At 37.5% G+C, this 27,326-nt stretch overlaps 1 protein-coding gene across 7 annotated transcripts in view; it reads right to left on the bottom strand.

Annotated features, from left to right (window-relative positions):
- The window catches only part of ATRNL1 (attractin like 1), a 431,225-nt gene that overhangs the window by 108,086 nt on the left and 295,813 nt on the right, over positions 1-27,326 (bottom strand). For 5 of the 7 annotated variants that reach the window (XR_010367589.1, XM_064431407.1, XM_064431408.1 and 2 more), the window contains exon 27: positions 8,615-8,722. The exons of the other annotated variants lie outside the window; for them this stretch is intronic. Coding sequence is in view for 4 of the 5 variants with exons in the window: in XM_064431407.1 (XP_064287477.1) it covers positions 8,615-8,722 (108 nt within the window). In the remaining variant the exon portion in view is untranslated. The remainder of the gene's footprint in view (positions 1-8,614; positions 8,723-27,326) is intronic. 7 annotated transcript variants of the gene reach the window in all.

Below are 27,326 nucleotides of genomic sequence, written 5' to 3'. Positions count from 1 at the left end.
ATGCAGGGGGAAAAGATGAGGTGACTTTTCTACAGAACAAGGAGGACATGGACCTGTTAAGAGTGGATCCAGAGGAGGGACACCAAAATTACCAGAAAAAAGGAGCACCCCTCCTGTGAGGAAAGGCTGTGAGAGTTCTGGTTGTTCAGTCTGGAGAAGAGAAGGCTCTGTGGACAAAAGCTGATAAGGGGGCTGATAAGAAACATGGGGACAAACTTTTTAACAGGGCACATAGTGAGTGACAGCAGAACAGTGGCAGCTCATAGCCTACCTAAAAACTAACAAGCTTCAACATTTTTCTTGAAATTGAGCCACCACACAACCAGAAATTGAAAAGTTATGATGTCCAATGCACAGCAGACAGAACCAGGTAGTAAAGCGCCTGCTGGGTTGAATTGCCATGGGAAACACATTGGATGTGTTGGATGGCACATGGGGATGGCTCTCTGAAGTTTGGGTGGGGTTTGTGTCATCCAGGGCACGGGCCTTCTATGCACATATATCATATTCACTTCAGGCACAAATCCAGTTTGATAGATGGTACAGAACGATAAAACTTTAGTGAAAATTGCCATAACTTAAATATTGCCTGACATACAGGTTGCCAAGTTTTGTGAAGAAAAGCCCAGGCAGTGCTCTTGTCTTGTGTCTGCTGCAGCTTCAATGGTGTTGTTGGAAGGTAGAACTGAACCTCGAGTGGACAGCTGGAAACAAGCATGAAGGTAAACTCTCTGAATTAGAGCTAAGGACTGCAAGTTGCCAAACATCAAAAATCACCCTCCAGTACCCAGTTCTACCTGGAAACATGGGAAATGGCTGATGAAAGGCTATAGTTTCTGCACCTATTTCTTCTCCTCTTTTCTTTAAGACAGAAATGCTCACTTAAAGATAAGAAATAGCTTCTGATCTAAAACCAAAAGAGGTACTAAGAAAATACACATAGCTACAAAGTGAGAGAATGGCATGTGCAAATCAGGTGTACAGAAAGTTCCAGTAAACAGAGAAACATTCCCATCTATGTGTTTTTTAGTTATTCTGATAGCATAACTCCTTCCATGCTTTGGTATGTTCAGTTTAAACAATTCTGGAAATATCTCATTCTCATGGATTTCATATCCAAAGGTAAGATTTCCGTGACCAAGCCTTATTCAAGGAGAATCCTAAAGGTACTTAAAAATATAAGTATATAAAATTGCTTTTCATTTGCTGAATTTTGTACCTGTCTACTTATGAAATAAGATGTTGCAAAAATTGAATTTATTAAAAGGTAGAGTGTCATTATTCATAAGATTTACAGAAACATATAAACACTTCTGCTTTAAAACAATCAGAACAATTACTCTGATACTCTGGATTTGCAATTATACATAATACATTGATTTAAGAGTTCTATTCATAGCATGCCAATACCACTGAAACACCTACACTTTGCCTGTAAGCCAAAATTCCTCTAATTGAGCATGAAATTTCTTTGCAATTTTGTTCAACACAAATCACATATTTTTATCCAAACAATTTCTGTAATCATCTGATTATGCAGTACATGTGCCAAATACACTTTGTGAAGTGGAAAGATATATTTCTATAAAAAAAAATCTACACAAAATCAGGTTCTCAGAACTAATTGTGAATTTACAGATCCTACAGTTCATGAGGTAATAAGCAAAGGCTTTGCTCTCCTGTTAGGGTGAAATATTAGGAAATCAACCTCCATTCTAGACAAACCTCCTCTACATCATGTCTAAGGTTTTCTCACAACACCTGTTTGCCCACGAGGAGAGAAATAAAGAAGCAAAGAAAAGAACATAGGGATTTAAAAAAAATATTTTTGCACATTTAGAGACTGGGTACACTTTTGAACTGATATAGAATTTTTTAAAACTTGAAGTTAAGGACTCAAGCAAAACATCAACAGGTTTTGAGGTGTTAGTGTATATTTTAGGAATAAACACACACACACAAATATGGTCTGTATGAAAAAAAAAAAAAATTGGCTTACTCCAGGCAGCATTTCTCAGGTTATTTTTAGCTTTCCCATATGCCAGAGAAGAAAAATGCTACTCAGAAATCTTAAAATATTGCTAATATAATTCTGTGCAACAAATTGAACATCTATACCTTTTACATTGATTTAGTATACACAATACACACAAGAATTATAGCTGTGACCAGTATGCATGAGCAGCTAGGTGAGGTATTTGTTCTGAATCTTAGGCTCAGAACACTCACACATTTCTAGACACACTTTTAGGTGAAGCAACAAAAATCTTACACAATTATAAAGATACCTAACCTGGCAGAGCAACCCTGTTGTGTGTAACCACTGCATGAGGAGCAAAATAGAGTGAAATCTAAACATCTTATTTCATTACAAATATCATATAAGGAAGGAGGTGGTGCAAACCAAACAATGCTGCTTGGGGTAAATGCTTTTCTCTAGTGCAGAACCACCAGATGTGAATTTTGGTGATATAACATCCCTTGCACTTAATATCACAAAAAAACCACACAATGTGAAGCAATCTTTTACAAAGAAGGAAAAATGCTGGAAAGTAGGGTTTAACATAGCTCAGGAGAAAGTTTTCTGGATGAACAGTACTAAGGGAGGGGGCAGAGAAGGCAGTGAGCCGTCAAAGTGTAGCACAAAATAATGGAGTTCTTGAGAAAGTGGACAGCAAATTTAACATGATCTTTAAGCAATACAGAAAAGCAGAAAATGTGATCCAAAACTGATTCTCCTCTTCAGTGTCAGGTGTGACATCTGACTACATTTCTCTGAGATCTAGTAGTCTAAGGTGCATGGATTTTGAAAGGCTATAAAAATGGCAATGCACTTGTTAAGGAAAAAAAAAAGAATTACATCATCAATACAGACTTCAAGGAGAATATTGAAGCTATTCCAAACAGGATGGAGATCATGTTTGGCAGACCTACAGCCAGGGTCAGGTCAGGCAGCCCCTATAGCTGGGGTCAGAGATGACTTAACAGTTTCTGATCTTGAGATAAAATGGAGGATGTAAGTCAATGAAAAAAACAGCAAAAGTGAAAAGAAGGGTCATAAATATTCAGTAAGAGAAAACTAACATTGCAGTGAAGGTAATTAAGGTGTTCAAACAACAGAAATGGAACATTTTGAGAGAGTCTGAAGAAGGAAGAGCTAGGGAGCAATCAGAATAATAATAAAGACAGAGCTGAAAGGAGGTATCTAATGCACCTATGATACATGGTACCTGAGAAATATTTGTCCATCCTGCTCTAAAAAGCTTCCAATAAAAGCAATTCCATCACCTCCCCAGGCAATTGCTTTCAATGATTCAGCTTTATTATGAGAAGCTTTGCCTGATATCTTCTTAAACCTTCCCTACAACAATTTAAGTCCATTACACCTCTGCCACCTGCAGCAACCAAGGAAGATTTTGCCCTCCTGATTGCTGTTTGTCTTTTGCATATCTCCAAGTTATTACTTAGACTCCTTTAAATAGCCTACTCCAATTTCCTTGACTTTTCACTGTAGTTATAACTTTTATGTCTCTGATTGCTCACATTGTTCTCATCTAGATTTTCTCTCCTCTTGAGCCTCAGAGAGCAGCTCAAGACTGTGACATGACTTTTCAGTAGGCAAGAAGTGCAACTATAACTTTGATAGTTCCTGTTGCCAAATACATGTTGCCTTTATGGCCACTGGAAACAAGGTGACCACTCGAGGGAAAATTTCACCATTCTCTAAAATAAATTATCACTTTTTCACAAGGGCAGTGAAACTGTCCTCTGATACTGAGACTAATATTAGGAACTGAGCATATCAAGAGGAAAGCAGATGCTCTGTACCAAGGAGTTGGGAAGAGCCTGTTCCTTGGCTTTAGACATTATGTCATCAACACAATGCATGTGCAATGCTGATGAAGCATGCAACTAGGTGAATTTTGTTCAAAATAAGGTAGGCTGCATTTTCAAAAATTACTCTGATTAGTCAAATCATATAAGAAACTGAATGTACCTTAATTAGATTTATTTCTAAACCAAGCTAAAAAGTCTCCTTATTGGCAAGAAAAGCCAGCAGCACAACTTATTAATACATACTACAATTTCTTAAAAGTCCACAAGTCTCTACTACAGAATTTTGATGTGTTTTGATAAGTCATTCTATTTTTCAGCAGCCATTCTTTGTATAAAATGACAGCTGCTTGTGTCACACCTTCCAATTATTTACTCAAATAAATGACAAATAATGGCCAATATTTTCTCCATACTTATCAAAGGTGCCTGAAATTCAAAACTTATCGAATGTATCATTCATATCACTTACTAGAAAACATTATTTGCTAGAGAAACAAACACAGATTTTATCAGAAATTCAAAATTTTTGACATTGTCCTACCCTGTCAAAAGCAGAGGATGGTCTAATATCTATGACAACTCTAGGGAAAATGCAGTAATTAATGGCAAAATGACTGAAAAATCTACTGTGTGCTTTTCTGCAGAAATAATTATGAATAACATTGATTTGAAAAAAAAAAAATTTAAATAATACCACAAATATATCAAATGGATGATCATCACAGCAGTAAATCTACACTTGGTCCTTCTGCAGGCAATAGCATGCCTGTCTTTACTGCAGCAGATGCAGCACAGTGAGATGCTGCTGCTCAGAGTCTTAGCATGATCAGACATGAAGTGTTTGTTTACAGCAGTGTCTACCTTATCTTACCTAAAGAAATAATCCATCCCCATTTCCGAAAGAAAAATACCCAGAAATTAGGCAAAGAAGAAAAAAAAAAAGTTTTACTTCTCAATTAATACATAGATTAACTGAAATGACTGCCAGCAGCACAGTAGAAGAAACTTTTGAAAAGTGATTTACGTTTTAGGGAAAAAAAAATTTGCCTAATGGAGGTTTAGGATATGAAGATAGCCTAAATGATTTAGCTTTTGGTACATACTGGGAAGAAAAAACCAACCAAGTCTGGAAATAGCTCAGATGTCTGGAAAAAAGAAATGAAAGGAATAAAAAACATTGTAACACTGAGGGCACTGAGTGCCAAGAAGCTCAGCAATGAGCATCTATTGATCTATGATGCTACTTTGATTTTTTTTTATGATTGTGGTACTGAAAAAAATTATGGTGCTATCACAAAACAGCTAATATTCTCAAACTCTCTGAACAGGGTGCTTTTGCTGTTTTCTGGCTCTGCTCTTAACAGTCTCTGCTATGTGCTACTGCTGGCAAGGGGCCCTTGGGAATTCTCTCTCTCCTTTTCCCCTCCCTTGGCTCACCAGTGACTTCAGCAGAGCTGCACTGGACTCTTCCCCTCTTGGGATCCAGAGGGGCACTGACTTCCAGACTTCCCTTCCCCTCCTCCACCACAGTAACTTTAGATTGCTCTTGCTCTGCCCAGGAGGGAGTGAGGGATGTTCCTGCCTGCAGCCTCACCTTCCCTGCAAGGGCTCACCCGGAGCTCATCACCTCCAAGCAGTGCAGTGACAATCAGATGAAGATGCAGATCAGGACTAGCATGGGTTAAATATCATTAATACCATGGCACAACAGGAGGGTGTTGCTTGGTACATTTAGAATTGGGATAACATCCCAGTTAACATCCTATCAGTAGCATTAGGAAGGCAGTGGTTGGTGTCATACAGGAAAGAAGGACGGCAAGGGAAAAATGAAGTCTGCTTTCTTTTGTGGTAAGTTTAAACTGACAATAAAACATTAAAGAGTTATAGTAAAGCCAACATAACAGAGGAGAAAACAAGATGAGGCTTGTTCATGTAAAAGGTGGCCTGAGGAGGTAAAAACTGATAAATAATGTTGTTTAAATGGGTAAGAACAAAGGCTATTGCCAATGCCTAAAAACCCACTCAGACAGGGAAGAGGAGAAATATAATGCAAATTAAAGTTTTTTGAAGGAGTTAATACAGAGATACTGTCATTTTGTTGTCAAAACATTAAGAAAGATAGACTGATTGATGGATATTTCAAAAACAAGGTTCAACTCTCCTCTGTAGTGTTTCCAGGATTTTATTTTAATCTGTTGCAAATTGCTGCTAACTGAAAATAGACCCAAACAGTAACAGTTGTATTGTAAGTATCTAAACTAGGCAACCATTTTATGTACAGTATTTTTACTCTTGGAGTTTTTATCTTTTCTGAACACTGGGCAAAAAGTGCCTTACTATTGCAAAGTAAGCCTCTCCAGTGATACGGCTGCTATGGATATTTACAAATAAATGTAAAATATATCTGTTAACCAAACAGTATCCTGGCATTACCATGTGCAGCCACATGAACACTGCCATGTACCAGAGCATCAGCATTGATTGTACAAAACCACCACCACGTGAGGCAGGTGACCTTAATGAACAGCAGCTTTACTGTGCAGCTGAGTGGGAGACTTGCAGCAATGTCTGGAAGAGTTCAGTGACATCAGCCAGTGCCCAAAGGGCCCACGGATCAATGTGGTGTCACTGGAGGTGTCAGAGTTATTCCAATGTCAATAGAAGTGTAACAACAATGTCCAAAGTATCAGCGAGTAACACACGATGCCAATAAAAGTGAGGAGAGGGAATGCAGTGCACCATCATCAAAACTGGAGCCCCTGGTATATCAGTGCAAGATCTCTGCAATGCCAGCAGAACATTTCGAAGTTACTATATATTCTCATTTTTTCACAAAAGATCTCTGGCTTTCAGCCTCCCAATTGGCTTCAGATATGACAAAATTATTAATGTAGGTTAATGATTCTAAATTAATACAGCAAAATGAGGTTTACAGCTATTTCATATTATTCTTTTCTTAAGCATTGCATCCTGGAAATGTGTGAGCTGGATTGCCCTCAGTCCAAAAGAGCAGAATATGAAAAACATAATGGCAACTTAAACTTTTACTATACTTGCACAAAGAAGCTGGATACAGCCCCTTTATTTTTACAGAATATATACCAAAGGACAAACAATGCTTGAATCACATTCATTTAATCCTCAGCACAATACTTTTTTAGATATAGATCAGTATAATTCCAAGGAAATTTTGAATGGACTTCATTCTGTGTATAAGTATGTATTAATTAAGAAAAAAACCACTATGGATGCTGAATTCTAAACAATTGCTAGAAAATGCTTGGCTAGGAAAAAAAGAAGGTAATAAAAACTATAAAATATAATTAAGATATTTTAGGATCTACCTCTTTTAGTGCTAAATAAAAAACACGAGAAAAAATGTAGCAATTAAGTTGTGATTAAACTTTAGAAGTTTACTTCTAAAGTTTAATTAAATAATCAGTATGTACAAAATTAGAGCATGGATGCCTCATTGTCCCTTCACTGCCTCTATTTGAAAAGAAAACAGAAAAAAATCTTCTCAGATACAGTGCAAAGACAATGAAAATACATTGCAAAAAAATTAACTTTTAATGGCATTATAATGTATCCTCAGCTTGGGGAGCTGGAGAGATCTTCTGTTCCAAGATAAGAGGAGACAGTAGTAAGGTGGTTTTGGTGAAGAATGCCAGGGGTTTAGTATTAGGTCAGAAAATAACAGAGCTTCTTCAAAGAGATACATAATTTTTATTCACCACCTATTCCAAATATTTAAATTGTGACTGTAAGAACAATTGGGATGACTTCCTGTTCAATTGCAGGACAGAGCATCTCACTTTGATAAATACTCAAGAGCTGAATCTTTTTCTTTCTTCTATGTTTTTGTTTTTCACAGCACTCAGTCCCCATGAACCTTGGAGCTTTGACAGATTGTATTTAACCTTCCACTGAGATTGGTTATTGAGGAAAGTAAGAGAAGCTTTGAATTTAAGAAGAATTGGCAGCAAAGAAGAGTACAATCTTGAAAGATTTCAGAGCTAGCACACCTTGTTCCCAGGCCCCACCATAAATAGGCTGTAGTAATAACTGTAAACACAATATTGTAAATAAAGTTAGAGTAGAGAAGTAGAAGATCATCTCCCAAAATCTAAACCTAGATTAGATATTCATTATTATCCACATATTGTAATTTTCCCTCCATTTTCAGGTGAAATTTCAGAATCCATTTCATGCATTATTACACCATTCCAATATTATATTGCTTTACATATTACTATTTCTTTTCCAGTGTACTGCAATTGCAATAGAAGAATGCAGAAATGTAGCCATCTCCTACAAACAAAACCATGCAGTACAGTTTGTATGCTTTAAACCTCTGTGTATAAAACAACACTGAATTTTTACTCCAAGGTGCTTTAGTTAGGTTGTTTGTTGTAATCTCTGTTAATTAAGATAGATGTTAACTAGATGGCACTGTGTACTTGAAGGACTTAGCATGACATTTGCTGCTGACTCCTGCCAGAGTCCTGCATTCCTTCAGCTCACATCCATCACAACAGGACTGCCAGGTGAGCTGCCTGTCACCCCAGCCCAGGCTAATGGATTCTCCAGTGGTTTTAGGTACAGCTTATGTCATGAGATTAAAACTCTGCGCCTTGGAAATGACACAACACACATAGCTGAGGCTTGTCAGCTCCAGGTAATCAGATGCTGCTTGGTTTCAGAAGCAGATGCAGATGAGACTGGCAATATAAATATGCAAATCACAATGGTCCCTTGTCAGCACCACTGTTCCTACCTCTAATGGCCCTCGTAGAAAGTCTGTTTGCTCAGCTCCTACTTCCAGTGCTACATCGACAGAAGCAAAGGGGCGGCTGGCCATCTGCTGTCGCTCCCGCATAAGTTGCTGATGAGGAAAAAATGATGTTTTAACAAAACATTAAAAAATGCACCAGATATCAGTCTGCCCTACAATACCTCCCATTAAAACATAAGAATGCAAACAGCATGCACACAGCCACTTTTGTGATATCAAAGTGAGAAAGTTATACTAAATCATAATCATCACCATCTATATTTACTCGAGAAACAAGCACAGAAGGTTATGATGCCTACAAATGGCCTTTTAGCTTGAACTCTGACAAACTCTCCAAATGAAAGCCTCCCTAACTGACTGTTCTCTCTAAATAACTGCTATTTGTGTAAGTTACAAGCAAATACAGGAACTGGTTGGTAAAAATAGTTGAAGTCTAATTCCGCTGATAATGCATGCATTAGAACACCTGCCAAAAACAAGTCCACTTGGCTTTCAAATTTTCATATTTCACAACTAAGCCAGATGGAGTTAATAGTGTCAGGACTCAATTTTATGCAGGATCTTTTCTGCAGTTACTTTCATATGAAGAATTATGTGCCAGGATTGGGAACTCTGCACCAGTATATCAGAATACACTCAGCTATGCTCACAGAGCTTGTATAATCCCTTCCAATCATACCAGTGTGCACAGAAGTCCCAAGCAAAACCACAAAGTTAACTCATATTTCTTCCTCAGTCTGTAATTATAATGCTTATTAAACCACAATGAATAAAAATGATGACCAATAGTAGATATTACAGATCTTACTCCACTGGTTCAGTGCAACTAATGAAAGCATTATTAAATATTTAAGGTGAATGAGTCGTGCAATTCAAGTGGTGTGTTCCTTCAGCTGAACAGGATGTCACAGGATCTTGAAGAGACAAAACGCTTGCAAAAATGATTTATTAGAAAAGATCTGTTTCATTTTCTTAACGTTTTTCTCCCTGTTATCTCTGGAAAGCTTAAAACATTAGAAAGTGGTGTCTGAATGTAAATGACACTAGCACCTTGACATACGGCTAATAAAAGCCTTTGAAATAATAAAAGGTATGCAAGCAAATATTTGCTGGCAGCTTACTAATAAACACTGTTGATTTAAGATCTGCTACAAAGCAACAAACTCATTTTGTAGTGCTTCTTATGCATTTTGCCTCAACTTGCATTTTAAGATTGTTTATAGAAATTTAAAGACGCACTTGTAACACTAAAATCAGACCAGAACCTCTCAGTGCAGAGCCAGTACATTCCAAGGCCTGCATTTTATAGCCAAGCAGTGTGTTTGTCAGCAAGCACCTGCACAAATGGGCTCCCAGTATATCACACCAAGAGGGCAATCAATATGTCTGTGGGCAAAACTGCATGTTTTATACTGAGAATAAATAAAAACCAAGTATGAATATCTAGATGGTTAAGAATTATGTTTTTAACCCTTTACTTCAGCATGAAACTGCTGGTCTCTGTCTAGGATTTACATCAGCATTGATTTGCATCAATACAATTTACTAATAAGATTTTACAGCTGGAAAGAACTACTATGACCCTCCAGTCCTACCAACAACTTATGAAAGACCACAAAATCTTAAAGTTTAAAATACTGAGTTACTACATCCTAAAATTACTATAGGTACCTCCTTTTCCTCTTAAAATAGCAAAAATTGAAGAAAACAGTGTAATTGGAACAGTCCTACCACATGGAACTCATTACAGTATTCTAAGTCTGCAGAGCTATTGGCAAGTGCTTACTTTTTAATGGGAAACCAAACACTGTTTTAAACAAATAGAATTGCTTGGGGAAAATACTTAAAACCTAAGCTCCAAATGCACATACTACTATTTAAAAGATTTACCTAATGCAGACTATAAAGAAAAAGTATACTTGATATGTTCTTTGGTTTTTAAGGTCAGTAGGTTTCTCCCCCTCTTCTTCTGGTCAGGCATTCAGCAGAACCTTTTCATTCACAAGATAGTCACTGTAATTTTGATAGTCTGCCATTTGAAAAGAATGCTACAAAGATGCTTAATTAGCTCTGTAAGCAAGAATGAAAACTTTAAAATGTTTGGTTGCCCATAAAGCGCTGCTGATTGTGGCAGCTGAGCACTTGCACATCAAAGTGTTTTATTCAAAACACTGCTGCTCTCCCTTCATCATTTTAAAGCTCTCTGCAAGGTGCAGGAACAGAAAAAAAGATGCAATGAGGAGAAATACAGGAAGATATCATGATGTTTAAAATCAGTTTTCTGGCTGGAAAAGGTCACTGCCTCCCACCACTGGCAACTGTCCCTGTACCAATATTGGGACAAAGTTCTAGAGCTTCCAGTTATGGGGAATTCCTACCTCACCCATAAGGCAAGGAACATGGAAACTCTGAACAGGCATTTCATGAGAAGAGTGAAAAAAACCTCTTCCTTACCCTCTCAGCAAAGAGATAAAAAAACAAACAAAATCCCTCCACAGATTTCATCACAACTGAGGCAGAATAAACAGGCGATATGGAAAATGAAACTATAATGCTGTTACTTTTTATTCCAAAAAATATACTGAATTTAAAGAATCACAGGAAAAAACCCCAAACCCATACTTCTCCAGTAATTAGGGATATTCACTTGGAGACATCAGACAAATTTAATCTATAGCATTTGGAATACAGGCACATCTCTAAATATTCACTTTAAAGTATGGGAAATTAAAAATATTTTCTCAGCATAGGGCTGAGAAATTCAATGAGCATTTATTCCACTGACAGACAACCAACTTCTCTACCATAATTTTAAATCTCATTAAGTACAAGATTATTGACAAGATTAATTTTCTTAGGCATCTCCATTCTTTTGCAGCAATTCCAAGGTATTAATTTATATCCTATTGAAGAGTTTTTCTTATAAAGTATAGAATTATAGCTGTCTTCAGTGAAGAACAGTAAGATGTTGGGACACTACAAATTAGGTCAATTTCTCACTCAACACCCATATAATTTAAAAACATTTCTTCTAAATCCAACCATTTTGGCATAATTATTTCCCTATCATGGGGATATGCATTTAACCTGATTCTGCATGAACATGTAGACACCTTAGCCTGCAGATTATGATAATTTTGAGTTTTGGTGTCCTAGTGAAATAAGGATTTTGAAATGGGACCTGCTTTCCCATCTAGAATTTTATCTCAAGAAAGCAGTTGCCTGAGAATACAATTCAATTTTACCATTGATCAAAAAAAATTTTCGTGGGGGGATACCACTCCTCTGATCAATGCAGTTTGGAGTAAACTGAAATGTTCCACGGCATCTCGTATGTGCTATAAAAAGGAAATGTATTCCTTGCACAGTTCTTATTTAAGTAGAAATGTTTTGATATATTTTTCTCTTGGTTGATAACATCACTTTCAAAATATTTTAATGCCTACATTGTATTCATGTACAATAAAACACTCAATGCCAAATACATATTACAGTGAGTTAACATTAACAGAATACAATATTTCAGCAAACTCAGGCTGACATCTTTCAAGCCTTATATTTTAGGAAAGGTTACCATTTTGCTTCTTTTTTGTTTCTTTTTTCCTTTTAAGACTTGCTCTCTCATGTGGAATTGGATACTGCTCTTCTGACTAGCACTGCTTTTCTAGTTTGTTCACCTTCCAGCATAACTGCCCTGGAAAAGCCTTAATTGGAAAAAATCTAATAAAGTGCATGAGTTGTTAGGAACTAGGAGAGGTGTGCTTCCTCTTTGTTATACAGTAGCAGACATTCTATAGAGACTGAGATTAGGAGAGCTGAAAAGAATGAGGCCATTTTAGTGCCATAACAGGACGAACAGAGCAATCCTCTCAAAGATCTTTCTGTTGCTGTTGGGCACCTCTAACGAGCTCTCGTAGCCCATGGGCAACCAAAGGTACCCAGAGTGAGCCATGAAGGGTGCACTGACCACTGTGCATGCCCAGGGTCACGGGGCAGCTGCACACTGGGGTAGCAGTAGGAGGTGGCTAACACCAGAAAAATGTTCAGGAGATTTCTGACTGCCAAACAGAGCCAGGAAGTCTCAGTACACTGTTCCAGAAATAAAGGTTTGGCAGCTGGAAAAGGGTCTATCATTTTAACAGCAACAAATGCCTAGGTTCTCTAGTTTTTCTTCCTTCACATCTTAGACGGGTTTGGTTTTCTTCCTAGATGACATCACTATCAAAGTGGTACCTGGACATGTATGACTTTGTCAAGGTGAGTATTGAAAACCAGGAAAATGGTAAATCTGCAACTCTCTGAAAACTGCTGTCTAGCTCAGTGCTGCACAACCCTCCCAGCAACAAGGATTTTTCAAATGTCTAATTTGAAATTCCTGTTCTGCTTATTCATCCTGCAGCTCTGACTTGTCTGCAGTTACAACTTGGTCACCTCCTTTGCTGCTTCTGTACTGTCAACTGCTGATGTGAGTAACATCCAACAGAAGCATTAACAATGCCATGCATTAAATCTGAGCTTTATAGGAAAAATATTTGCAAGGAGGAAAAAATGTCAAACCCTCACAGAGAGTTGCACTGACGAATTTCTGATCACACTGCATTTGACAAGCTCCAAGGCTTAAAAAAAATTAAGACTGTATGTAAATAGACAGCCCTGCAAAACCAGAGCCTCTCTAAACAACACAATTCACCCATTCATTGAATATTCTTGAAGGTTCTTACTGCCACATCCTATCAGCAGAAGTAACTTACATGGACTTACACACATCTGCGTGGATCACCAATATTTTAGGTAGAAACACAATTTAATTCTCTTACCAAATCTCATTTTCAGACTGAATTATACATAGTGATATTTTAATGAAGTCCTGATATTCACTTTAATTTGCACAAGACAAAGCTTGCCTTCTCTGTAAATTTTCTCATTGTAACTCTTGGTGTTGAAAATCTCTTCAGATTAAATTGGCTATTTATATGGCTGGAAAGGAGAGCAATTTCTCATTTACATGTTGAATAAACTATTTGACTTGGTTAAATTCCAAATCAGCTGCTTTCACTGGAAAGGCAGATCGCAGTCATTAAACTTTGTTGGGTTTTAAGTGAAATAAGCTCACTATTCCATGACTGCATGAGGTACAGTGATTTTAAGAGATGGATAAAAGCTGGCACAGGAAACCAAGCAGCAGGAATAGCCATGGTTCTGACAGAATCTGACAATCTGAATTCGGTCATTCCCTCCATCATGAACTTCCTAAACAATCACTTCCCTCTGCCTCATTTCCCACCGTGCTGAGTGGAAAGTTCCCTGACACAAGAGTGCATTCAGGTAGGCAATGAGATATTACAATGATGGGCATAGTATAACGTGCTATTTGCACTGCAAAATAGAGTCTGTGGAAACTTCCTGAGATTCCAGGGCCAATTCCATATCACTTTCTTGTAAAATTGCCTGAAGAAAAGGTGCTCTCAGGCGTGTGCAAAGATCTGTCATGGGAAAAAAATGAGAGAAGTTATACTTTTTGTCCTAGCTTTATACTGAATAAAATGAAGGGCTATTTAAACTAGACATAGTCCAGCAAACAACAGCTAAGACATACTTAAAATACAGTGTACACATCCCCAAAAAATAACAGTTCCAAAAGGTCAAGTTTTTATGTATCCCTTTTGGAAACCAAATACCAGTCGTCTGCAATTTCCCCTGAACAAATCAAAAATGAGAAAAAAAGATGAGCCCTGAAAAGGTCATTTTTTTGCTAGATCCAAGGAACAGATATTTAATGTATTGCACATTAGCAAGCAAAGAGCAAAATGTGAATCTGCTGTGACTTCAGGTTCTGGAACTTTGTGATACTGGAATAAAATTCCCATCTCTAGAAGACTGAAAGGGGCACCCTGGGTGATGCTCATTTGCCAGTAATTTATGGGGCATCAACAAGGTTGTGTTTGATCCTTTTTATTTTTTCCCTAAAGAACATTTTGGCATGGGTAGATTTTTTGGGTGCTAAGAATCAATAATAAACTCTAAATTCAATTCCCTGCTTTAAAATTTAAGAAATGCTAAACAAGACCTAATCCTATTATCACTTTCATTTGGGTCACACTGAATCCATGTGCACAGTTATACAGATCTGTAACCATGAACATTTAAAGGTTTCTAAAGACATACTTAAGTCTTTCAGTAGGCCTTGCTAATCCCAGAAATTTCCTCTTACCCCTAATCAAGCAGGTTTAAAAAAATGCCTTCAGCAAATTGTTGAATATTTTACTGTTAGCTATCAGAGCCATTTTTAGTTGACAGAAAATTTCTAAAAATGCTTGTTTTGCAAAGTAATTCTGTGTGCAGAGAAAAGAGCCAGGTCAACTAATTGTAGATGTTGAAATGTTTCCATAGAAAATATTCTGTATTTGCCTAAGGACAGTTGTTTATAAGTGAATATATGAAAATATCTTAAAATTATTTCAGAGTATGAAAGAGTCAAGTATTGTATGGTGCAAACTACCCCTTGGAACTCTGTCATCTACAATGGTGCCACATAAATACTGCTTTCAAAATGTTTTCCAAAGAACTAGAAAACACAGCTACCATTTTTATGAGTGAAATAGCCACAGTGTGAAACTTCCTTAAAATAACAAAATCTCAGTCCTTCCTATCAACATAGTTGATATGCTTTGTTAAGCTACAGCCTTTTGACACGAGGTACCATGAATATTACCCATCATTATCATAACTGTTAAAAAACAGCTTTAGTTCCTTATCTTAAACAACAAACAAGAAGCTGGTAATTCACAGCTCTTTCCTAAATAATTCAAATTGCTTTAAAGATAGCAATCATGTTCTGATAAAGGAAATGGGGTTTAAGTTGTGCCCATGAGATCACTTGGTCCACCCCTGTGCCTTGCTCCTACACAAGGGCAGTGTGATCATGATTCTCCTGGCAGATTATGTTTTTTAAAAAGGCCACAGTGGTTCCACAGTCCCTCCAGAAGTCCAGAACATTTAAATTAAATCTCCATGCTGAAATTTAAGCCAATTTTTTCTTGTACTGTCTGCAGTGGAGACCATTCTCTGTCCACAAGTGAGGAGAAATCTCCCCCAAAACTCTTGTGTGCTTTACAGGAGTTCTTTATAAATCTGAAGTTTCCCTTCAACATTCTCAACTGTAAACAAACGTGGGTATGTAAATGTTATCTCACCACTCCTGCTCCCATCTTCAGTGCTCCTTTCTGTTAAATCAATACCAGAATCAGACTCCAGCAGAAGCCCACCTGATGCACCTTTCCCTTACATGGAACAGCTTGTATCCAACAACTCAAGAACACACTTTGACATTCACTTCCTCTTTTTGTAAAAGGTCTGTTAATCTGTTGTATCAAGAAACTGGGTTTGGCTTGACACAACTTGTGCTTGAAAAAAAGAACATTAAATGCCTCACTTCTTTGTTTTGTTGTTTTTTCTACATTCCTACACATCATGTAAAAAAATTTTTATCCCAATACTTTCCCAAGAATTCATGATAAATTGGCTGGTGCCTAATTGCCCAGCCCTTCCTTTGCCCTCTTCTTTACTTAGATGGGAATTATCTCTGGTCATACTTGAAATCTTGGAACCCTGAGAGGCTCTGGAATCACATATGTGCTTAGCCAATTCTCTACATATTCTGAAATAAATTTAACCAGGTTTTGATATCTGAAAATATTTAGCAAGCATTCTCCTGCACATTTTTCTGCTTTACTGCTTGATATTGTACCCCATTTTTACTGTAGGTACTAAAGAACCTTTCTAAGGAGGCCCTAACTAAAGCATTTTAAAAAAGAGACTATTCCCTAGCACAGAGAAAGTCAGAAAAAAGCAGTGTACATAGTATTAATTTAAAGAGAAGGTAAAGTGCAGGACATGTATATCTTAATTTGCAAACAATGTCAATGCATTTTTTAACCTGCATGACAAAAAACCAGTAGACACTGGATTTGTTTCTTTTGTGAAGTGATGTGAAAAGTTGCAGTCCAAATTATAATGACTGAATTGGAGCTAGGCCAATTTATAAAAAGCTGAAATGTCTGAAAGGTACCTGGATGCCAGACCCCACAGTCACTTCAGGTGATCAAAATATTCAGATTTTCTTTCCAGATGACATTGAATTCAAGGGTTATATTTATTTTTCTTAATTTTTAATGAAATTGAAACAGTACAAAACGTATAAAAGAAGAGAAATAATAATCCTGAGTGGGAAAACCGGGCTGTACTCCAGCAAAGGTGAAGTTTGCCTTGATTATTACCTCTAATTCTTTAAAACCACCTATTATTTGAGATTACTGGTACACTGATAAAGTGACAATGTAAATTAAACTTTTAGGTGCAGCACCACTGACAATCATATAACTTTCCTAAAGTGATCCTTTAGAAGCTCCTTAAAGCATAAATGATATCACCATTAAGAAAGTTAAACTGGTGATGTACCATGACTGACTGATGCCTTTAAATGCTTTCAAGCTTTAATCTTTAGAGTATTTAGCTGAATAACCATCATTGTCACTGCTTTGCAAAGGGGACCAAAAAGAGGAACCTTGACCAGTGTTCCTGCCTGTGTCAGGATGGAAATGCCCTGACTCACATAAATCCCCACTGTCAAGAGCTGAATGGCTAAGCTACAGTACCTGGTGCTACTGTCCTGGGTGAGTAAAGGCCTTCTATAAAAGCATTACAAATTTTAACCCTGTGTTACAAGGTTGTTAACTCCCTTTTCATTAAAAACGACCCTCATTTTTAGCTCAACCACTGCATCCAGCAGAAGTTTTAATACCAGTATTTTTCACATCAGCCATTCAATTATAAATCATTAGCAAAGACATAGTTTTAAGTTATAGCCAAGATCAGAAAAAAAAGTCTGGTCGCTGCAAATGTACAGAAATTCCTTATAACAAATCCCACCCACTTGGCATTTTCAGTGAGAAGGTGTTTGAAACTAGGATGCCCATCTAAAATCTGGGTGCTAGCCAAAGAAGTATTTCAAACTTCACAGCTTTGCTCACCATATGTGAGTGCCCAGGTCAGCAAGAATTTGGCACGCACTGCTGGGGGGAATGGCATGTGGGCAGAGCCAGCTCCTGTTGTGCAGGGGATCAAGAGGCTCTGAAACTGATGCAGTTCTGCTGTTGGATCAGAGTAATACTGTGAATTAAAGCAGCTCTCCTTTGTTCCTGTTGCTTCTGTTTGAAACAACTGATTTAACAGATGTGAGATGCTACACTTCTAATGGGGGTTGCTCAAGAATACTTGAACATTAAAAGTTGATGGAAAAGCTTTCCACTCCCAGACAGCTAAGAAATCAAGGGCACTGAGCATCCCTTACCTTTGAAAGAAACCAAGGAACCAAGAGAGTTTGCTCTACGTTCAAATGTCTTGAACAGGAAAGTACAAAAATCAAGAAACTGGTGACAGCAGAAAGTCTGAAAGGTATAACATTTCTGTGGATAATTATTTTAAGAGTTAAGCTGCTACCTAGAAAGCTAAAGGGACGAGAACCTGTCTAATCTCCTAAAATATTTCAGCTATATCAGAATTTCAGAAATAGAGGGTTTTCAAGCATTAACTATACCAAAAAGTTTAAAATTCAGTTCTGAAATAAGAAGCGCAACACTAATTCCGAGAGACTACCTTGGCAATATCTATAGCAGCAGAAGTCAGGTTGCTATTCTATTAATCTTAATAATTTTGTGCACAAACCAGCTGCAAACAAGGAAATCTGACTTTCCCAGTACTGTTCTTACAAGGATTGCAGCCTGTGTGTGTGCATACTCTACAGATTAGAAAGAAATACTGTGAAGAAGTTAATCCCTCACTGCTGCTACACTCAGACTTTCAATATAAAAGTGACAGAGTGTAAATCAAAGCACCCTGGCATTTTGAGCTCCAGTCAGAATGTTTCAAGAGAGAGAAGTGGGACGATTTAGAGTTCATCAATTATATCACATCAAATTAGCCTCTATCACAGGCTTGGCTCGACAGCTTTCATCTATTTTAATTTACAACAGAGAGGACAGCCAAGTACAGGATTGTGGCAATGACACAGTCAGAGGGAAGCACAGCACTTCTGTGTCACAGGAATGGAAGGCTTGTCTGAGCAGCCACTTCAGCTGGGCCAAACACTCCAGCCACGTTTAGTTTCTCTCATTGCTTTGATCCAACAGCCCTCATCCTCATTGAAGGAAGCAATGTACTCAACATATTTTTAGCAGTTCTGCAGTCACTGTCCTACAGAATCTGTTCTGTATACATCCATCTTACACAGTGATTTACCTTTGCAGTTAAATCCTTAAAATAGATGAGTGGACTCATGGAATGCTATCGTAACTGTATGTGGTAGGACAGAGGCTAGCTACCTTAAAGTAAAATCACTATCAGTAAATTGTTAGAATTTACCTTCCAACTGACAGACTTTAAATTTGAATTTGCCATGGTTATTCAGAGATACTGACAATGCAATAACTTAAATCACAGTGAAGCATAGGAAAGCACTGAAGGACCTTACACAGATGTAACATCACAAACCATTTTATATTAAGAATTCATCCCTTCGTTATGGATGCGATCACAAGCACTGTGCATCATTTAAATTGTGGTTTAGAGGTTTAGACGGATTCAAACAGAAAATGGGTCTCGTGTTAGCACTGCATAGTGGGGAATTTGCACAACAAGGATGAAAAGTCAGCTTTACTGTTTCTACCCACAGTAAATCCTAAGAAAGAAACAAAAAGAAGACGCTTTTCCACATAGCATTCAGTTTCCCTCTTCTCTTTTTTTTTTTTTTAAACACAGGAAAATTAATGTAGGAATTTTAAAATGCATATATTGCAAAGATTACTTCACCAGAATGAGCAGGGACTTCCCAAAGTATATTTCCACACAGTCTCTGTGCACATTGGAATTACGTGCATGTCGCTTTTACCTGCTTTCCTCTAATATGGCCCATTTCCAAATTAAATACTGCAAGCTTTAGGCAAGTCAAGGTCATCTTTCCCATTCCTTTACTTCCTCCCCAAGCTTGACTTTACTGGTAGGATTTTAAGTAGTGAACTACTAATAGGATTTTTATGGCAGTCTTAAAGGGTTTTTTAAATAATTGTATCAGATTAAAATGCCTAGGGACAAATAAATTATCAGAATTTCTGAGTGCTACTTTTTAGAAACTCTCACATGATATTAGGAGTGATTAGTTGGAGCAAAAACTTGAGACAATTATCTCTTACCTGGAATCTTAATTGGCTCATTTCTTATATACCATCTTGTACAGTTTGTATAAAGAGTAAATACATACAACAAAATATGATGGTCCTCTTACAAAACTGAAAATATCAGGCATTTTTATATTCTGCAACAGTAAGTCACTTTCTGCATAGGGACTCTTTACCTGCATTAGAGAGAGCTCTAAATTTTTCAACAATGTGGACTTGTTTTCTGCTATTGTTTCCAGCTGGATTGGTTTAAAATGTCAGGGAACCTGCTAAGCGTTAATAGTTTTTTTTATATGGGCATCTGCTAAATGTTTTCAAATCTACACCACCATAATATGTGAGACAGCTGGAATTTCATTAATTGAAATTTATTTACCAAGAAAAATAGCCGGTAACATCCTTAACTGTGAAACAAAAGGAAACAAAGATATTATCTATGAGTTAAAGGTGCCACACATCTCAATGATTTTTCTCAGCGGACCTATATTTATCACAGTGCATGCAAAGCAAGGACTTGCCCTCAGGAGCTCCTTAAAAAGAGCATGACAATGATGATTTGGCTAATTAATTTTCTCTACTTATTTGGAATTTAGGGAAGTAGTCTAAAATGTAATGCTCAAACCCTTCAACATGAGTTTTGACTTTCTTACTTGGGGCTGTGGTGGTTGGTTGATTATTAACATGGAAGAAGATATTTCTTGATTATGTGAACTTTCTCATTTAAATAGATATATTTTAACCAACAAATATGAATTCAAGATGATATTCACTTCTGCAGGGAAACATTTATATGCTCTCTCCTATTTAACTGAGGACCAGCAAACCTTCTCTATTGTTCATCTGGGTAAGGATCACACTCAATATTAGCTCTAGCACAGGCTCAAAATGCCAAATGGCAGCAGGGAAGCCTGGGACACTGCAGAGGAGGCAGCTCCTTTCTGTGAAGCAAAGTTCAGACTCCTGTCAGTGAAAGTGAGCTGAAAGACCACAAAGGTGTGAAGTACAAGAGCAGTGCTGGGATGTGATAACCTGAAAGGATTGTCTGATCCTTCCCTGCCACACATAAATGAGGTGGCTGCAGAAGCCATTGAAGGTACTACAGGAGAAATTTCTGGACAATGCCCCCATTGCAGTTTCTCTGCACCTGTGCAGAAGTTTCTCCACCAGTGCTCAATGCTTAAGACAAACTATTCAGATTTGGCACTGGGGATCTTGTGCACTGCTAAGAGGTCCCAAACCCTCAGCTAAGGCCATCAGGAGAAGAGAAGGATGTTTTTCCTCACCAGATTAGGAGGGGGTTTGGAGCTTCTCATGGAGGAGGAAATCTTGCTTTGATGGCTCAATAGAGCCATTCTATGCCCACAGTTTATACTAGTGTGGAAAATCCAGTTTATATAGCAGCAGGCAGCTTGGCAGTGCTGGGGTACAGGGCTGAAAGACCAAGCATCAGCTGTGATTTTTCTTATGTGCAACCCTAACATTTGTATTAGGAGAAGGCAACATGAAAATCCCGCAGCAAAGACACCTTCATGAGAGGCAAAGGGAGACTGAACAGCCCCACTCAGTGGATTATTAAACTGTGCTACCAAATTAAAAACAGACACAGGTTACTGCAACCACATCTTGTCCTTCATGTCCTGTATGGCCATTTTTGAGGGTCAGTACACAGGAGCTACTTTTACCTGGGTAAGTAGCTCCAAACAGGTCCCTACAAATAATTTGGATGTTTTTGGTGATTGATTAATTTTTCCAAAATTCTACCTGGTTCAAGATTCAAAGAATCCTATTATCCCCACAGGTAATTTGTTCATTTTATGAATAATCAGAGGAATTAGAAAAAGTTCTAATATTTTTGTTTTATGACAATTTATAGTTTTAGCATGAAGTTACCATTGCCAACATCCATGATACAAATACAAAAATCCACTCTATATATGAACTCCTAAGTGGCTGTTTGACATTTGCTGCTTTGTCTGTGCTCAAACACAAAAGGTGGGCAAACAGTACTAATAAATTTGGTTTCATACAGGGATACCCTTGCACTTACAAATTATTGATTGTAAAAATACAGCCTTATTAGAAAGTTATTAAATTTTTAAAGAGGATTTGAATATTTGCCTTGTTTTCTAATTTATCAGCATTTTGATTCCCTTCTATTTGAATTCTGATGAATGAGTGTTATGATTTCAACAGTAAAAGTTTGCTTGCAGTTATATTTCACTGGCCTTTAAAATAACGTGCTTTCATTCCTGTCCTACAGGCAAAAGTCATTTCTGAGTTTCTCAGTTTTTGATGGAGGGAAATTTTGACCTAATTTTCTGAAACTTGAAAGGGAAAAGATGTCAACAGTTCTTAAACATGGTTATTTAAATGCTAGTGCAATAAAAGGCGCTTCAATAGAAATCAATATATGAAAATTATGGTTGATCAAATTATTTTCTTTGCAATTGCCACCAGTCACATCCAAAAATCCTCCCTTAGGCTGTACCAAAATTTTAGATATAGTGTGAATATACCGATTAAAACAATTTGTGATTATTTATGTTTTTCTCTGTTACATCAGTTGGTTTCAGAGTCCAAATTTCTAAAATATACACTCTAAATTGTCTTCTTGTCTGTCATATCTCTTTCTATGCTGAAAATAAAATAGGTCCCTTTTTGAAAACCCACTGTTTCTGACCATCAGTTTACACATGCTCCAGCATGGTTTTAAAAATATGGTTTTATTTTAAAAATTCTGGCTTGATTACAAAAGTACAGGTTATATGGTTTGGTGCTCAGAAATGAATGGTTTGTACCTGAATTAGTCCAGAGAAAAGAGAGAAAAGTCATTGGAATTCACAGATGTTGAAACACAGCTTGAGCTACTTCTCTTTTCTTCACTTATATTCAATAAATCAAGGCTTACTGCAGCTGAGTATCTCAATTATTATTATTAAGTCCCTGCATTCTAAACCACTTACATACCCAGCAGAGATCAGGTCCTTCCCTAATCAGGTCCTTCAGAGTTTTCAGAAAACAGGAATCACAGCGTGACCCATGCTGAGAATGAGAGCTGACACCACTCAGACTGACAAGGTCCCAGTTATGCTAAACCAGGATGGCATCCATACCTTGTCAATGAAAAATCCCCCTTATTTACTTCTCCTTTAATGAGAAATTCTGCTTTGTTTTTCTGATACATTTAACTTTCTGTGTCTGAAAATATTTTTGCCTTCAGTCATGCATAGACAAAGTGGAGACAAGTGGATTTTATTCTACAGTTTGATTCCCTCTCTCGAGCATTAACACAACAAAATATTTAACTAGTTAGAGGGATTTGCATAAAGGAACACTCTGCAGTATTTAGGAGTGGATAAAACAGTTGAATCTCATAGAATAGAAACGCTTTCTTTACATTTTCATCTACTACCTGTATTGCAATATAAATAGCTTGATTTGGAGTAACTAAAATATTTTAAAATTCTCTGTATTCAGCCTAATATAAAATGTATATATGAATACAGTTATTTAAGCAGATACACCAGCCCATGTAATAATTATACCAGCATTCACTGCAACTACAAGTAGGAAAGGATGGCAGGATATTGGCATTTTTTTCCCCACAGTGTACAGTGGGTTGTTTCAGATACTGAGCTAGTTCAAACATACAAAACATGATTTTCTTTAGCAAGTTAAATGCAAATAATTTACATACATATAGGTGTCCCAAATTTCATGTATTCTATTTAATTCCAATGCATGTTAGGCTTTCACAGCTGAGTGAAGAGGACTTTCTAATACAGTTGGAAAGTGAACTGAAGAATCATGCTGGCCACAGGCTGCTGGACAAGCTGAGACCTGTAAGCCAGTTTACTCTAATGAAAAAAGTGTCAAAATACACAACAGAGAGCTACCTGGAATTGCAGCATCTTCTGAACATTTCAGAGATCAATGCTCACCTGGCCCAAAGCAAAATAATTCCATTTCTCACTCACTCATTGGAAAGCTTCCCTGAAATATCTCATTTCTCATACAAAGCTGACATTTAGATAAAGTAGTATTTTTGAAGAATATGCTATTTAGCTTTAGTAACAAATAATGAGAAACATTTAGGGTAGGGATCATTGCCATAATTTCAAGGATTTTGCTAATTCTAGACATAGCTTGAAGTCATTCAGAAATGTTTCTGATCCTACTGTACATCAAAGAATTACATAAATTTTTAAACAGAGAATAAACAAAACTGAATTGTGTGAAGTAAAACACAGCCATGGTGAGAGATGACACACAGTTTACTGAATTTACTCTGGGATTTTTTTGCTAATCTTGTATTTCCAGACAACATTTTGGCCCTTCAACATATAAAATGAAGATTGGTAGTTGTGACCCAGCTGCACAAAGCAGCTCTTTGGTTTTTCTCTCCTGGGGCACTCCTTGTCCAGAAGCAAACTCATTTCACACCACCTCAGCTGCCACTGGCAAACTCACCAGCAGTGCAGAAGAATCAATCTGTGATGAAGCAAAAATAGAGGCTGGACCTGCAGTTTACAATAGGCAAAAAGGACCTCTAACACCACTTCACCTGGACATAAATTATATTTACCTTTCAAAGAGTAAACCTCTATCTACCACCCTAATGTGGGCCATCCATTTCAGCTGCATTTCTCAAAGAAAATTTATATAAGAGAAATGTCACCAATGATACTAATATATATACACACACACACGTGGCTCAATACAGCATGCTTTTTCAACAGTTTCATGCAATTTCGAATAAAAGGTCCAATTTTTAGCCACTTTAACAAACCAACCTGCACACCAAGTTGCCACATACTCCTCAAGTAACTGGGCATTTTGCTATTTCTGCTAAAAAAACCCCAAGGCTATATGATGCAAAACTTTGCAGACATCAGCCAGACTTAGGATACGTGAAAGCCTCCTTAAATATCTGGATTTCCACGGAGGTGGTTTTGGAGGGCTGTGCTTTAGCTTGGTGCCTCAGACAATTGTACCAGTGCAGAGAGCTTGGCTGCTGTGTTTGCTAATGCAAAATGACACGGTACATTATTTGCCACATCAGGAAAAGCAGAAACTATGCCCTAAGGCAGAACATCCTGAGTCATAATTATTCAATTACCATGTTTAAGATCATCCACTGTTGTGTGAGCACTGTGAAAACGAGGCATAATGAAGTGGGTTACACCAGGTCTGACATTTCACCCTTCTGTCTGATCGTTTTCACTTTGGGGATTTAATTCAGTTCTGTTGTATCGTTCTGTGAGGCTTATTTTTACCTCCATTTTAATATTAAACTAGAAAACGTTTCTGCTTATATGTTATGGAAGTATTTGATGCTACATTAAAAAAATATTTACAATCTATCCAAAGAGCACACTTAAAATATTTAAAAATATTTCAAATCTAGAGAGCTAGAGAAATAGAAAAATTATTAATTCATTATTATTATTATCAATGAAAATTGCACATACTGATCTCTACAATATTGCACATTTTTATTACAACACACTACTGTGAATACAATCATTGGGGAATGCTATGAAGAAGAGAAATAATAGAAAAATTAATAAAAAAACCCCAACACAACAAGAAATATTATAACCACGAGAATGTTTCTGCAAAACAAAAGCAATAACAAATACAAAATGAATGGAAAATGTTTACAAGGTTATTTCTCAGCTGCCCAGTACTGTAACAGCTGATTTAAGACATATTTAATATTGTAACAGAATCCATGGGTAGAAAGACCTCAGCTAAAGCCCTGATGGAGCAGACTGCAGGAAGGAGCCCAAGCAGAGCTCTGCAGCCACGGGGAACTCGAGGGGCAGGAGCTCTTCCCTCTGTCCCTCGAGCTGTCCCTCCTGCCCTCCCTTCCATGCAGATACCAGAGCAAGCTGGGCTTCTGCCATGATGTCTCCTTCCTGTCTCTTCTCCCTCAGAAGGGGCAGATTTGGGATGGTTTTGCTCTTTTCTTCAGAAATTGTGTAGGAACAGCCCTTCCTGCACTCCTTCCCACCTTCACCTCCCGACAGTGCCCTCACAGCCACAATGCAGAGGCAGCAGGGGTAAAACCATGGAATCACAGAATATCCCAAGTTGGAAGAGACCAACAAAGATCATTGATTCTGACTCCTGACTGTCCTGCAGAGGACAGCCCCAAGAATCCACCACGTGCCTGTTTTCCAAACTGTCCTTGAACTCTGGCAGCCCTGGGGCTGTGGCCACTTCCCTGGGGAGGTGTTCCAGTGCTCAGCCACATTTTGGGTGAAGGAGCTTTTCCTAATATCCAACCCAAACATTCCCTGACACAGCTGCAGGCCATTATGGATGGTACAAGCTGTGCACTCAGTGGTGGCACACTCCTTGTTTTGGTTCAGCAAATATTCCCTCAGTTTTGGAGTAGAGACAAAAAGAGCATCCTGCATTTGACCCCACTTGGGAGCTGCCTGATCGACCATGCTGGTGGTGAACAAGCCAGAACAAAAACATAGGAGATTTAGTCATCTTCATAAGATTAATAAGCAAAAATACAAAAGCTAAAATTTCCCACTCTTTTCCTTCAACTACTGTGAGAAAATAAATATATGTTATAAAAAATCATAATATTTTCTTCTTTATAGATAATTGTCAAATGCAAAATAAAAACACTGAAAATATACAGAGGAATTCTAAAATTGCAAGATTTTTCCAGGATCTATATGCAGGCCATACCAGAGCAGTAAATATTCCTCGATGCAAAGACATATACACACAGAGCACAAACTCTCTAAAGAAAATAAGATTTTAGGAAATTTAATCTAGTTTCTTCCTAGGTGTGGGGCAAAACCTATGTGGATTTTAATGGAATGCTAAGATAAGATAAGATAATGTACATGTACAGGTAGATGTCTCTATATTAAAGTAGCACAAAGAGTAAAGCCAAAAAGGGGGCTAAAAAGCAATTTAGCTGAAGAACAAGGATCTCAGGTATTAATGTACTGCCACAGATATGAACCTACTACTAGCACAAGCACAGAAGAATTCCTATGCAAATAGGGAAGACAAGCTAGTCCTACTTTCCCTGCATATAAAAGGCAAACATAATATCATGGGATGAGTAAAAAACTCCTCACCAATTTTTATAGCGAACGCTTTAAAAAACTACAAGCATTTAAAATCCGGCACTCACGGGCCAGAGAAGCCAACTGGGACATGTTCTTAAACGTGACACGAGCCTTGCCTCTGACATTATCCTGTGAAACATTTACTCAGGGTCCGTGGCTTTTGATAACAGCTCAGCATACTGCTGCTCTTCTCCAATTTATTCTGCAAGTTTTTGATCTGCCTGCTGATTATCTCTGAGCCAGTGGTTCAGAATCGGAGTTTTTCCATCCTGTGTATTACCACCAGCAAATTCCTAATGGAGAGAGGTCTCAGTGGATGATCCCTCAGCGTCCTAGCTACAGCAAAACAACAAATAAAGG

Source organism: Passer domesticus, chromosome 8, assembly GCF_036417665.1.
Source record: "Passer domesticus isolate bPasDom1 chromosome 8, bPasDom1.hap1, whole genome shotgun sequence".
Taxonomy (NCBI): Eukaryota; Metazoa; Chordata; class Aves; order Passeriformes; family Passeridae; genus Passer; species Passer domesticus.
This window is presented reverse-complemented; position numbering and strand designations above follow the sequence as displayed.